The sequence below is a fragment of the Echinococcus granulosus genome (assembly GCF_000524195.1).
Source record: "Echinococcus granulosus chromosome Unknown EG_S00056, whole genome shotgun sequence".
NCBI lineage: Eukaryota > Metazoa > Platyhelminthes > Cestoda > Cyclophyllidea > Taeniidae > Echinococcus > Echinococcus granulosus.
Genome location: NW_020170436.1, coordinates 90,761 through 105,502, shown reverse-complemented (window position 1 = coordinate 105,502; position 14,742 = coordinate 90,761). Strand labels below are relative to the sequence as shown.

Below are 14,742 nucleotides of genomic sequence, written 5' to 3'. Positions count from 1 at the left end.
GACAGCATGGAGTTCGACAAACGCATCCACTCAGTGATGCTTTAGATGAAAGAATTCATCTTCTGTAAGTTGGTCTACTAATTTAGCTACTGAGTAGCATCTTCGGGATGGAATACTAAAGCAGCACTACGATGAGTCATGGCAGGGATACTAGAACATTAAAGGCACTCATTGAAAAAGATCGGCCACTCTTAGGCCGAGTAACCATCTCGCGGATGCATCGTGACAGAAAAGCCTTCAGTCTAACCCTATATTTAACCGCGCAGGTTCCCCTTGCCTCGAAGTCTATCCCTCCGTCTCGGTGGCATGGTGAACCAGACCCTCTACGCGGCAATAGCGTCTACCGATCTTCGATAGTGGTGTGCCTCATTGTGCCCTTGGAGGTGACCCCACTACACAATAACCTGTGGCTGGTGGCGTATAGCATCCGAATTCCTCCTGAAGACGTCATGGGTTGTGGACGAAACTCCTCAACTCTCCCTCCTTCCCCCCAAGGACGGTGCCCTGCAGCCATGGAAACCCAAGTACCCGCCTCATGAGCATCGGCTTGGTGTGGAGAATATGTGCTTTTCAGCACCCACGTGGCATCATGGCTAAGCAGTGCTGAAATGGAAAACCGGTAACGTCTATTAGGTGATCCACACGTCGGCAGGCATTATTCACGACATCTTCGTGGGAACTTGAAGCAACAACAAGTCAGGAAGCGAAGATTACAAATACGCCAACACAGGGGAAATCCAGTGCTCTGGAGATGGAATGCACGGTGGACACACTTCGAGACGGAGACACCACCTCTTCCCGCACACAACAGCCATCACTGACTCCACTGTAGGAGTCCCAAGAGGGTAGAAGAAGAGACGTGAGGCATTAAACAACAGGTGGAAATTAGGCGAGTGGGGTAGGTACAAAGGTCAGCACAAAGCCTCAAACGAGCAACTTCTTCGCGTCCACAGAGACCAGATCGCGCACCATTGTCACCGACCTCTGCCACTCCGCCAACCGATTCGCCATACTGGTGATCTGCAGTAAAGGAGACACAGTAAACTCGAGTTCCACTGTCGACAGGAGTTTGACCGACAACAGAATGTTGAATGGAGGTCATACAGGCAAGGCGCGGGCACAGTCCGATCTGACTATCGGGAAAAGTGGGCTAAACGTCCACATTTCGACCCGAAAAAGGGGACAACGACAGGGAGGACAAGATCAGGAAAGAGCACAAAGGAATCGGCGAGTGCTAATGATACAGGGGCAAAAGTGAGAGACCAAACAATTGACCTTTCTGAGAAGAAGACCCAAGTAACCTGTTTTTGCAGAGACGCGTACACAATGGAAAGAAAGACTTCGTTTACTGAAGACACGACTAAGGCGAAGGCTACCAACCGCATCCATAGACGCCATATAAGAGGCCAAACGTTGTTATGGGGATCCAGGGGAGAGGCAATACGGCGAATCAACCACCTTCTACTGAAGCACATTCAGTACCAAAGGTAAGAAAATAAGGGGGGAAGTTGACAAGTGGCGATAATCCAGTAAAAGAAAAACCACCAGCCAGTGGGGTGGGGAGCATACCTGATCGAGGTCAAGAACACGAGGTTGGAGCCAGGTGAGGGTGACCTTCTGATTCACCTCATCGATGCGTCCCTTCATGAGATTGAGGGAGAGTGCCCGCATTACTATGCCCTCCACCTGGAAGAGAAGAGCGCCTGTCGCCTCAATGTGAACTAATCAGGCAAAGCCGTCTCCTACCAGCCTGGCCAATTTGAAATGGATGCAATCCATACGTAGACGGATTTGATGGGTTATGTGTTAAAACATGATTAGTGTAAAATGATAAACGGACTCTCAAAAAAATTAAAACGCTAATATGTTCACAAAGACAACGCACCTTATCAAGCGGCGATTTGGTGGCCATGGCAATGTCCGTAAAGCTGACAGTGCGTTGGTTGGGCGGCCGGCGGAAGAACATCTCCATGAGAGCGAGGAGGAGAGCCTTCTCCTGTAGAAGCTCGCACGCATCCGAAAGATCCTTTACTGCCGACCATTGAGGCCGCAGCTGCAGTATGGTATCCAGATCCCCCTTGTTGAAAGCGTGGAGCAGATCCACGAGCCACGCCACATCCGGCTTCAATCGTAGCGTCTCCAAGATCTCATGCGATATCTACAAATGGGAAGGATAAACAACCTTCAGAAAAGAGCTTCGAGTGTGCACGGACAGTAGTTCCGGTTGTTGGTCCCACCACCATACTACATCCGTCTTTTAGTAAAAGGTGTCCATGACCTCACTGAAAATCTACAAACCCCGAATACAGATATGGCTTGTAATATCGGCTACTTGCTCTAAGACGAGCTCATTAGTTAATCAGTGACGTTGCCTTTTTTCGATTATAAGTATATACGTCCTCAGGAAATCCGAATAACAGCTACTAGAGTAAGGCCACTTTGACAGTCGGACATCATTGATAGACATAATTGCAAATGGAATAAGTTACATACATTAAGAGGAGGAAAGGCGTGTCCCTCTGCAGTCATAATACTCTGCCCTACCAGATCAACACACATTTAGCTTACACATGAGTCCTTAGGACATGATAATTGGTTTGAATTAATCACAATATGAATGCACCAATATGTCCATTTTGAGGGATTTCCTCTGAATGGAATCCAGGTTGTGTTCTTTTTATGCTATAAGCGCAGCAAAGTTGCAATTGTCGAAAGCTCCGAGCCACAGCAGCAATTCATCTACTTACACGCTGTTGCAACTTGACTATTCAGGTAGCCAAACAAGAGTGTTGAAGGTAAGACCAAAAAGACCACTCACATCGTTCCTTAAAGGTGTTGACAGTGATTTTTAATAGACACTGCCAGTACGTCAGCTCACTACATTAATCTCACTTAAAAACCAGGGAAAGGTTTCGTTTTGGTGTCACACTAGAATATAATAGGAAAAATTGGACTAGTAGAATACAAGCCGGAAACCATGTCCAAAAGATACTCAATTCAGTTGCTCTTGGTGAATCAAAGGATGTTAAAGTGAGCCTTGTGGCATTTCGCCTTAACATTTAGAAAGAACGTTACCAAATTTTTAAACATTAACTTTCCCTCGGCCAAGAAGTTGCATGGAAATTGCAAGAATTCCAAATATGTGCGCATGACACTCGAACGTACTAATTCACCGAAATTGTATACATTCCGACCAAGAAGAGCCGCGAGACCGACGGAGAAAGCCCAATCCTGTTTCTCCGTTTCAGAGAGTTCAGATAAGTCGGTGCAACCGAGAAAGCGAAGAGCCTCCTGATAGTACTCCGCGTGCTGACCCATGAGCTAAATAAATGCGTAACTTGAGTAGGAAAAAGAACAAAGACCGAGTAACTATTGCCAGAGTTAATGCTGACCTTAAAGTACTGAGAGCTCATTCGATAGTATCGCGAATGGACAGGAGTGACCCCATCAATTTTCGACAAAATGTCACCCGTAGCTTCGATAATATCACGAGCACCAGGTAGATCTTGAAGAATGAGGAGACGAATCATGCCGATCGTTGACTGGGCCAAGATTAGAGCCTCATCATTCATGCCCATATACTAAGATGGAGAGTTGGGAGAGAATAGCAACTCACCTTGTCGCGATTTTCTTCGAGAAATTTAATGGTGCTTTGTGGATCTAAAGACGATTACGCGAACGCCGAAACACACCTTTTGTCACCATCTCATTGCTCATCGGTACCAAAATTTCAGCGAGTGAAAGTGGATTAATCCTATCATTTTAAATCAATACTAATCCGATCAATTACTTCGCTTTGATGGAATTGAGAAGCTGTTGATCAAACTAAAAGAGTGTACGGATGAGAAGAATACCTACTTCATTTAAGTCTATCGAGGCCGTAAACCCAGGCTTGTTTAGACTCTCTAAAACCTGCAATGTCAATTGATGCCAGAGTCTAGAGTATGTAAAAATCCAAATGTTAAAATACTTTCTAGAATATAAATCCCGTATTTGGGTCCAATCGTCCTTAAAACTCTTAGCGTTCTTAATTCGTGCATCAAGATACTCCATACCCGACGGCAAGTGATAAAGGCTGAAACTCAAGTGGTGCAGAGTTCGGCTAGGAAACTATAACAAATTAATACATCTAATAAAGCATCAAGCTGCTTGGTACTTACAAAGAGTTATGCTCACTTAGGTCAAGCACAGCCTAAAGTAACTTTATAAATGGGTTTTATGTGAGGCTTTGCATCTGTTTTATTGAATGAGATATTTAGCAATAATATACGCCCAAACTAATGATAGTTGGGCTAAAAATTAGCCATTATAAAGTTGTGATAGGGTAAGTAGTGTAACAATACCATTATAAAAGCTGCAGTTTTCTTCCAGCTTGCACAATGGCCAGGAATCTTCGGTTTCAGGCCGTAAGAACTGTAGAGGCTAAATGGACAGCGTAGACGACCTATTGTAATACGATAGTGGTTTATCCCTCGGTTCTGATGAGGCGCCACTTTTGGACTTTGAATTATCTCCCTTGTACCTAGCAGGGTGGGCTGGCCTTTTGGCCATGCCAGTAGCCCAGACACCTTCTCCGTGCTGAATATAAATTCTGCCCGAGTATTGTGTCTTCTTTCGTCTTCAGGGAATCTCGGCACGCTACACTGTTATCTAATTTTCACGATCAGTCAAAGCACTACAAACAAATCGATTATTGGACATTGGCTCCCATCATAGGTCAGTAATAATTTTACACACACTCTTAACTCAAATGGAGGATCTACTGGGGTTCATAGTGCATGCTCATGTGGTACGATAGTAGTTTATCCCTCAGTACTGGTGAGGTGACACTCTTGTACCCTGCTGGGTGGGATGGCCTTCGGGCCATGCTGGTACCGCAATAACTTCTCTCTGCTGAATATACATTTCTGAAGATGAAAGAAGACACAATAATCAGGTGGAATGTACATTTAGTGCAGAGAGGGTGTTTGGACTATCGGCATGTCCCGAAAGGCCAGCCCACCTAGCGGGGTACAAAAAGGTTACTTCAAGGTAAAGTGGCGCCTCACCGATACCGAGGGATAAACCACTATCGTATTACACTGTGCCCCTTTAAACCAAAAAACAATTTCAGTTTTGGACTAACTAGTCCTAATTGATTCGTGGATAATTCTGTCGTTTGTTAATCAGATTTGGAAGTAACGATGCATACTTTCACATTGCAAGGACTGTTTCGTTCGGCTTGTAAGGCACTGCTTAGGTTCGGGCTTAAAAGTATGTATAAGTTTTCCCACAAAGATGTGAAATACACTCTGTATCACAAACTACGAGGATTTGGTATTTTGTTTATATGTATCTGATAAACTAGGACAAACGCAAATTGCCCAACAGAATCACCCATTGGTTTTTTAGGATGAATGTGTTGCACGGCATAGTCCGTGTCCATATACCTGAGTTGCTTGCTTCAGTACCTATCCCCGAGACTTTTTCTGGCCTTTTTTCACTGTCACGTATGCAGATTGTCAAATTTTAAGCGTTTAGTTAGGGAGCTTGTCGGGTTAACCATTTTCAGTGGTGTTTCTGCTGCTCTAGGTTACTCCGTGTATTTCACAATGAAAAACCGATACTTTTCCAAACACGTTAATACCCTAATTAAAAAGGACCAAGAGAAGGTGGTTGACTTTATTGATATCGAGTCAATTGGGAGGAAAGCTGTTTACTGCCGCTGCTGGAAATCAAAGAAGGCAAGACACCCTGTTTTTTTCTCACTACATCCATAGTTCCCACTTTGCGATGGTGCTCACAATGCGCACAACGCGGAGACTGGTGACAACGTAGGCCCGCTCATCATTGAGGCAAAGAAAAGTGCCTAAATCAGGAAGGGACATTATGATAGCGCCACCAAAAGTCGATTCACCACGGTTTTTTGCCCCTGACAAAGCGCATTCTTTAAATATATTTATAGCCGCACTAAACGCCTTCATTTTTCTGCGTTGGTTACATTATTTTACTTGCAATTGATTAGTGTTCACTACACTAAATTAGTGTACATCTACTTTGTTTGGCGAGAGATATTTCTGCGGTGCAACTTTTTCTCACAAAAGACTTTGGTTCTGTGTCTAATAAAATTACGTCGACGAGGTCTGACCTCCAGTGAGTGCTGATTTATGTGCAAGCCTGTCATAACTACAGCTTGCACTCTGTCCATGTAGTAAAAGTTTTTTTTGCTTGGTAAACATGCCACTAGGGTGCCTGGAAGATGTTCAGTCATTCGCCATCAGCGCCACATAAAAGCGACTCCTCGATTGCTTTAAGTGCCGTCGCAAGGCAGCACACTTTAAAAGATGTGAAATAGAGGGCGGAGACGCAAATTGAATGCTGGTTGGTGTCGCCTTAAGGCAGTGGATCACCTGGGCTGCCGAGGTAGATTTTCCTACGAGTCTGGTAGTGGGGGTGACAAGCTCACTGATTATTTCATAGGTCTCTCATGTTGGAGGCAGAATTGCGAGGCGCATGGTGCTTGAGGTCCAAAATCGAGGGATTAGCTAACGTGGTGTTCCACTGTTGAAAACCCGGCAAGCGCCAAAATTATTCTCTTGAGAAGCAACTCTACGTTGCAGTTGTAGGTTGACACGATTGCAAATAATCTTCTGGTGGGTCTAGGGTAGAGGTACAGCGCCCTCCTCTACTATTTATTTTTAGTGACCAGGTGGATCACTTCGCCCAACCTGACCTTACTCGCACAGTCCTTGATTTATGCTTGCAACTGACACTTTGGCAAAGTGTGATGTCGAATGCCAGGATGAATAACCACGGTAAATGGGTGGAGGCAGACCCGAGAGAAGTACATTGTAGGAAAATTGAAGATCACTTTTATCAGTACCTACCCCATTGTCCCTACTTAAATATATTTCAGCGTCCTGACAATTCAGGCCTTCTTCCTATAGATCTTAGTCAATTTAGAGGTGAGACTTACAAATGCTAACTGCATTAAATTGTAAATGTAAAGTTGGTAGAAATAGTATTGAGGTCATCTTATGATGACTCAGGCAACCTACTCTTTGACGCGCGATTTTAGTGGCGGCACTTTTTTCGGTGATGTTGGCAAAGGTAGAGTTCACGTTTCTTGTTTGATGAGAAAAATAAAGACAAAGCCTTCCTTGCTAGTTGATCATTGAGGATTGCAAAGACTATAATGAGGGACTCGCAGTCGAGGAAGTTGTCGCACACTAACCTGTAGGTGTCTACCATTCAACACCCTGCATGCATGGCTAAACGTCCTGCCCTTATTTGCTCGTCACAATGATTTAATGCCGGTTGCCGAATGCACACTTATTTGATGATGCCTTTAATCATGTGATGAAATATGCGGGCACTTGAGGTTCCATGAGTTGCATTTCTGCCCATCTTTACAATCATCGGTTCTTGCTAACAGCTTTCTAACACTCCAGGATGTCGGCATTATAGCTTTACATGTGGAAGCAAGTAAACAAACTGATATTTATGCCTAGGATTTAAACAATTTTTGTGGAAATGGAGCAGGAGTTTTTGCCGTGTGCTCATCTCTCAAGGTGTTGGTATTCATGAAATGAGAAAGAGAACTAGTACTAGACCATGTCACCAGTGTGGAGCGAGACTCCTCGGTCTCTGCTTCCCTATTCCTAGCGTTCCTAGACAAGCCCAGTTGATTCGCTCTGGACATCTTTATTAAAGGTGACAAGATGGATAGGGAAAATACAATATTCAAGAAGGAGGGGAGCCGCAGTCACTAGGTAAGGGAGAGGACGATCCGGTCACGAGATTCGAATTTCCTGATTGCCTCCTCCCTGAAAGGCACATTAAAACAGCATAAGTACTACAATAGAATTCGGGATTTGGTGCTCATGCGTATCAGGCGAATCAAATAGTGGACCATAAAATGCATGCTTGCTAGTATGTGTAGGCAGTCACTTAATAATTAAATTTCTTACAGCAAATGAGTCATGATGTTTAGTTTGTATAAGATATGCTACACCCTGCAATTTATGTGCAATAGTTCGACTAATATAAAGAGAAGATGTCAGTTCGCCTCCAAAGCCGAATTTGTATGGCACTGCAGTAGATTCCTAGCTAGCCTCTTTCATTTTGGTCTGCAGACTTTTTGAAGGAACAGAGGGTTTGATAAGTTTATTTCCATTAATGATCGTTATCGAAGTGAATACGAGTCAGGGGTATGCGCACTCTAGACTCTCGTCTATCTTAAGGAATTCTAACAGCATTTTGGTACAAAATTTGTTTTTCTTGATCGATTTTCATACGACTGTTACATCTAAGCAAAGTATGTTTTACTGTAGTTTATACCTAATAATCACAGTCCGAATTCTAAAAGCAGACACGCAAACGAAAAATAACAAAATTTTTACAGTTTTGAGGCCAAATTTTTAGTTTTAAAAAAGGTGAAGCGAGAGTTATGGATTTGCGCTTGTCTACGTGCGCCTTTTGAAGGCCATCATGCATGCCTTCCTCAAATGTAGCCTATTTTGTCGGTGATTGTGCCTTAGACCCATCCCCTCAATATTCATGGTCAAACAATGTACATAGGCTGCTTTTCTACGATACTTTTCCTTCTTTTCGATTTCAGTTGTATATACGGGAAGGGCGTGAACCAGTGTAAGTGCCTGACTCATGTCTCAGGTGCTACGATGTGGTCTATAGTATTTTTACTGCAGCTATATCCCGTGGTCAATTTTTACTAAAGTTGATTTGTGCTACCAAATAATCTTACAAATTGTTAATACGTCAGTGCTGGTCCTTACTCGTGCTCCTTGTAATTGCTCTGTTGTTGTTTTCGTTACTTGCTAACCGTGCACATGTTTTTACACACAGATTTTATTGTTCTCTTCAAAGCATATCACAGTGAAGAGTTTCGACAATCAGCAATTGTTTCTATTCTCGATGATTTTGTGCCATATTTCTCATTTGTGTATCGGAATTATTCGTTCATGGAGCATTTGTTCCTAAGTGACTTTGAAATAATAGAGGTTAGTGTCATTTCTTCTTGGGTAACCTGTTTCCACTCCTTTAGACACGTAATCTGAACCGGACAGGAATTGCAGATCTGATATTGCATTTGCGATCATCGAGCTTGGTTAAAAATGTCTTTCCTGACAAGCCTGTTCATTTACGTCTGACCAATATAAATCTTGGTATGGTTTCCCCTAAATCGTGAAATGTGTGTTGTTCTCATATCCAGATCAGTCCAAACTTGGGGATATAATGTGCCTATTTTATGGTCTTTTAGGAAAGCCTTACAAGAGAACGGAGAAAAAGGTGGTAAGTTATCTTTTCGAAGTATATTCTCTCGAAAACTGGCCCTTATATTTCTTGTTTTAATTGGACGATTAGCAGGCACCCGGAACGGTGAATCTAGAACGCAATAACCAGGTAAACTTCTTTTGCGTATGACATGCTCTTGGTTAGTAATGAAGCTTTTTGGGATGGTAAATGTCACTGTTTACCATTGCACAAGAGGCAGTTTAAGAAATTGGTTTAGCCTTTGAAGTCAAGAACCGTTGACCCCCCTCCAGCGCCTTTTTTCTGGGTGTCATAATCGGATTTCTGGTAAAGAATCGTTTTAAGCGCATTTGGGCACCTAGTGCTCCCATGCATGCCCTTTTACCGACTACTTCATGGTCGCTTAAGTATACACACGCTATTGGTGCGATTTTGACTTTGTTTCTTGGTGTCAGAGTAGTGATTTAAAGGGGAGTTAAATTCTTTTGACTGTTCGTGGCTACTTTTGCCCAAAATCCGAGTATTTTGGACTCGCCAGTTCGGCACCATAGGGACGTTTCAAGTGGGCGCTTCTGTGCGTCGAGGTGAAGCTCCTTTAAATGCTCTTGATAGGATAGGCTATGAAGATAGAGGCCTTCGTGCTATCTGTTCAGTGAGCATTTTCTAGCTAGCTGGCGATACCTCAGTAGAAATGAAGTAGGTGATCTGTAGTAGGCACTATGTTGCTGGCAACGTCTACTAACAAGTTATTAGTATAAAGCCTGTTATTGCTTGGGAAAGACGTGAAGCTGTCTGTTTTCTGTCTGTCGTTGTGTAGCCTTGGCGAAGGTTATCGGCATGGAGCGCAGCCTGGTCATCAGGAGTGTGCGGGCAGGGTGTGCGTGTTGGCATCTTTGACACTGGCCTCGTAAACACCAATTTGCACAGTCACTTTCGCAATGCCAACATCAGGGAGCGATCTAACTGGACGTGGCGTCTGAATCGTGACTCTCGGTCGGTAAGTCGATGTGCCTTTCTTTTCAGATGTTTACTCATACTGTTGCTTCTCTTTGCTAAGGACACAAACCCAGGTGCGTTGGACGGCCATGGCCATGGCACTTTCGTGACAGGGTTGATCGCAGCCGCACCATATTTCTCCGCTTCTCCCTCCACCCTTACCTGTCCCACCGCGGGTCTTGCTCCGCGTTCCGAATTGCACATTTTCCGTGTCTTTACCGATACTCAACTCTCCATGACTTCGTGGTTCCTCGATGCCTTCAACTACGCTATCGTGAAGCGCCTCCACGTCATAAATCTCTCGAATGGCGGACCCGATTTCATGGATCAACCCTTTGTGGACAAGGTGAACGAACTCTCAGCTAACGGGATCCTCCTCGTTTCCGCTATTGGTAACGATGGACCCGTGTTTGGCAGCCTCAGCAATCCTGCTGATCTGATGGATGTGCTCGGGGTAGGTGGCGTGGACGCTAATGGCGACATTGCCACTTTCTCTTCCCGTGGAGCTACCGCAATGGTCAGTTGATTTCCACATTATAGTTCTACTCATTCAATTTCAGTTGATGTGGTGTTATTTGTGGTCCATTCACTGCAGGAGATGCAGGATGGCTATGGACGATTCAAGCCGGACGTTGTTGGTTGGGCAACGGGAATTGTTAGTTCAAACCCTGACGGCGGATGCAAAACCCTGTCTGGAACAAGTGCTGTCTCACCTGTTGTAACTGGATCTATCGCTTTGCTTATTAGGTGAGTTGATTGGGTCGCCGGTGGAGTGTAATGGCATGTGGATGGTCAACTTGACGGGGAAGAGGTGGTCATGATTTACTTTAGCGCTGTTTTGTCAGAGAGGCCGTTGGACCAATCACCAATAAATCCAGCGAGTTTAAAACAGGCGATAGCTGCTGGAGCCGATCCTCTGGTTGATTCTGGGGGGAAAAAGAGGTTTTCCATCTTTGAACAAGGCGCCGGACTACTGAATCTGCGGAATTCAATCGATGTAAGTTCTCCTTGTGTTGACTATGTCATGCTATGAGCGGCCTTTCGTGAGTCCTACCTCACCTAATCAGTTATATGATAGCTGGAATCCGTGGTCCTCCATTTTCACATTGTTTGCTAATAAGATCTGTTACGTTGAAGGGTATTGTCATTCGTTTTTGTGCTGGAAGGCTTAGAAGTTGCTTCGTGAGTGGGTACTATTGTCACCCACCTGATGTAGTTATTTTCACTGACTAACCTTCAAGTAGTGCTGAGAGAGCTCGGCCCATCGCTTTTCACTCTTCCTCTATGTTTTTTTGCTCTTCAAAAGATAATGCGTCGATTGAAGCCACAGGCGAGTTTGTGGCCGAGCTACTTGGACTTCACTGAGTGTCCCTACTTCTGGCCCTACTGCAGCCAACCTCTATACGCCTCCGGCCTTCCTATCGTCGTTAACGTGAGTGCCTTCTACTACTTTTCTTTTCCAGTGTTCACTGCACGCTTCTCCTATGTGGGCTGGTTTATCATACCACTTAGTCTGTTTCTCTGTCGTCAAGGCTACTAGCCTACTCATTCTTTTTTCAGTAGTTTAATAAAGGTATTTGAAGGGGTTGGGAGGGTGATCTTGACGATTCAGCCGGGTCAATGGTGTTGGCGTGATTGATAGTTCCATAAAAATTTCGGTGACCGATGCGTTCCGGAAAGTCAGCGCTGCACTGTTAGCTGATTGATGAGTTATAACTTGTGCGAACCTCGATGTACTTCTCGTTTATTGTACCCCCCGCAACAATGTTCAGTACATTCATTTTCGAGGGATTCTACTCATTCTCTGATTACTCGTATTTTGATCGCCAATAGTGCACATTTCCAACAGCACTTGTTGTCAACTTTATGGTATTCTGAACCTATTTTCTCTCTTTACGCTTGGCTACTCATTTAAATAATTGCTGCCGCCATTACAGAGCAACACTTATCCGATGGACCGTTGCTCACTTTTTGATTGACCGAACGGCACCCGCTTCCCCAATATTCGTGTTGTTGTGCCATCCAGTAATGTTGGTTGCTCACTTGCCTGGAAATTTCCCATTTCATTACAATCCGTGTGCAGTTGATATCATGACAATGAAGCACACGGCAGGTTGAAGCGACATGGTTCCCTACTTACTTTGTTTTAGTGCCCGGTTCCATGTTCTACCCTTATTTGGAGTTCACACCGGTGGGCCTAAGTCCGTTTCTCTTGGTTTATGTGGCTAATCCCTTTTCACGCATTCGTAGTCGGGGTTAGCGAGTAAACGAGGCTGCAAAGCTTGCTTCACTTTTACAGCCTACTTCCGAAAACGGTTCGTTTTCCACCAAACCTCTAGAGCCTTTCTCCAACAATATATCCATTTAACGACCAAAACTGCTACCGACTGGATTGGGCATTATTTCCTCTTCTCTGGTCAGTGGTATTTCGAACGATTAAGGAAAGTGCTCTACTAGGGTCTGTTCCGGAGGAGAATTGGTCAATGCAGCGGATCTTTTGTTTTTCTTTTGACATGGCGTCAATGACTTTACTGTCAAAATTGAGGAATCATTGGCCGCGTGACATTTTGACAAGTTGTGATTAGTTTACGCCTCTTTGGTTATTTTACATTCAACAATTCTATTTGCACCACGACCTGATGCCCCCAGCTACCCCTGAACTGATTAAGTCACGTCACAAATATATGACGTCAATGGTGGAAGTGCTAACAGCTGATGTCAGTTAGCTGATTTTTCGAAATGTCTACCTCAATTCCGTGATTAGATGCATCTTCGGCCTCGTTGAAAATGTTTCTATAAGACCAGAGGAAGGTGAATCTTCACAATGCCGCCTAGAGGGCAAGACTAGGTGAAGCGAAGTCTTGTAGAATTGGCGTTTCAGACTCTCCTTAGTCCTCTTAATGGTTGAAGAATTATCCCATGCGGATGTGAGAATAGTTGGTCCCAACTCTTCTTCACCATTTGAATAGGCGAAAATAACTTGATAGACACCAAAGATGTCCAATTCGCATTTTTGGTTAAGATGGTGAGGTCCTGTGACCAAATCTTATTGACGGTTCGAGCAAATCAAACATCCTCCCTTTTTTCTGTTCTTGTCGGACAGGCCTTCTCAAGTAGAAGAAGATCTGAATTGCTTCATTCTTTTCGCCCTATTACACCGAGGAGCGCATTGCAATTACTTGGCGTTAACGATGTGTTAATTGTTCGGAGGAGGACAGACAAGAGGCCTGAACTAGAAAGCAATAAGTTTTTACAATCGGAGGCGTTGTGTGTGGAAGGACAAAAAATTTGTTGCCAGAATTAGTGCAGCTTTTCTCTCTTATTCTTTCGGTTCCCTTCCAACCTCTCCATCATTATCCTCCAGTTTCATCGATGGTATTTTCAGAGGTGAAACCATGAAGACGAGTTTGGCGTGAATGCAGGGAAGCTTGGGAGATGTTTCAAACCAATTGAGGTTTTCTAAACTTCTCAACGACCTGTTTCAGTGACTCAATTATTTCATGCATAAACTAGTCTCTTCACTTTGTTGAGTCCTTCCAAATGTCTGTGAAGTATTATCCACGTTTCCACCATGCATGTAACTTGACATGGCTGATAGCTTGCAGCCCCTCATTGTCCGGTATCTTGATGCCTCTTTAGGCCTTCCATGTGATTGAATAATGATGGGGAATCTCTCATTCAAACCGCTGATGGTGGTTGTCGATACACTTCACTCTCATTGAAGCCGAGACGATTCCTCCTCTGACGCTTGATCTTTTCCTTCAATGAAGGACGTAAAAGTGTCCCGATTTACAAAATCACTGGTAAAAGTGGTCCACCAACATTGTTGAGGTGGTATCCACGTCAGCCTCCCCCCTATGTCGAGTATAACTCGTTCACTTTCACGTAGTTCGTCCATTTCCACTCCCACAGTGGCCAGTCATAGAGAGGTTCGCAGCTTAATAGACAAATTTTTCCCCAATATGAGTAAAAAGTTTGCCTTTACCTTTAACGACTGCATCAGAGATGCGACGATGGCATCTGTAGACTGGTTTCCCTGTCTTCCTTGGTAAAATATTCAAGTAATCGTTGAATGCAACCGATGTAAATATGAAAAACAAAAACATTGCCTTCTTCTACGTTTAAGACGCCAGCAGAAGTGTCAAATCATTCGTCTTCATCAGGTTTCATCAAGTGGTTGCTATGCTACCGGACAAAAAGTGAGGAGTAAAATGTATTGGAGGTAAAGGCTTGAAAGAACAAAGTCCCATTGTTAAAGGCAGAGAAGTGGAAATCATTCCTCTCTTCTAATGCCGTCAAGCGATTTTCCTGTATTAAATCGCTGCAAATACTACTTATTTAGGCAAAAATAGCTTTAAGTAGTATGAGCAGTTTTAAATGAACAAAAGAATCCCATGAAAAGGGGACCGCTATCACTGCAACCTCCTTCTTGCCTTTTTACCTCAATGATTCAATTTACCAAGCAGATTTCCCAACTAGACAACACCTTCTTGG

The 14,742-nt window shown here is 43.9% G+C and overlaps 3 protein-coding genes across 3 annotated transcripts; 2 read left to right on the top strand and 1 right to left on the bottom strand. All coding sequences in view use genetic code 11, as the record gives it.

Annotated features, from left to right (window-relative positions):
* Positions 1–924: 924 nt before the first annotated feature.
* On the bottom strand, positions 925–4,053 carry EGR_06387 (26S proteasome non-ATPase regulatory subunit; the record flags this gene model as incomplete). The annotated part of the gene is made up of 10 exons (XM_024495636.1): positions 925–1,020; positions 1,570–1,686; positions 1,886–2,158; positions 3,166–3,321; positions 3,393–3,581; positions 3,617–3,660; positions 3,693–3,754; positions 3,791–3,825; positions 3,859–3,937; positions 3,971–4,053. 10 exons carry the CDS (start codon positions 4,051–4,053, stop codon positions 925–927), a joined length of 1,134 nt encoding a protein of 377 aa, XP_024349912.1.
* Positions 4,054–5,392: 1,339 nt separating this feature from the next.
* EGR_06386 (CDGSH iron sulfur domain-containing protein) lies at positions 5,393–5,852 on the top strand (the record flags this gene model as incomplete). The annotated part of the gene is made up of 3 exons (XM_024495635.1): positions 5,393–5,489; positions 5,572–5,735; positions 5,760–5,852. 3 exons carry the CDS (start codon positions 5,393–5,395, stop codon positions 5,850–5,852), a joined length of 354 nt encoding a protein of 117 aa, XP_024349911.1.
* A 1,167-nt stretch (positions 5,853–7,019) lies between these two features.
* EGR_06385 (Membrane-bound transcription factor site-1 protease) lies at positions 7,020–11,788 on the top strand (the record flags this gene model as incomplete). The annotated part of the gene is made up of 7 exons (XM_024495634.1): positions 7,020–7,089; positions 9,260–9,291; positions 10,070–10,249; positions 10,310–10,765; positions 10,844–10,995; positions 11,080–11,245; positions 11,555–11,788. The coding sequence occupies 7 exons, from the start codon at positions 7,020–7,022 to the stop codon at positions 11,786–11,788; spliced, it is 1,290 nt and encodes a 429-aa protein (XP_024349910.1).
* Between the last annotated feature and the right edge of the window lie 2,954 nt (positions 11,789–14,742).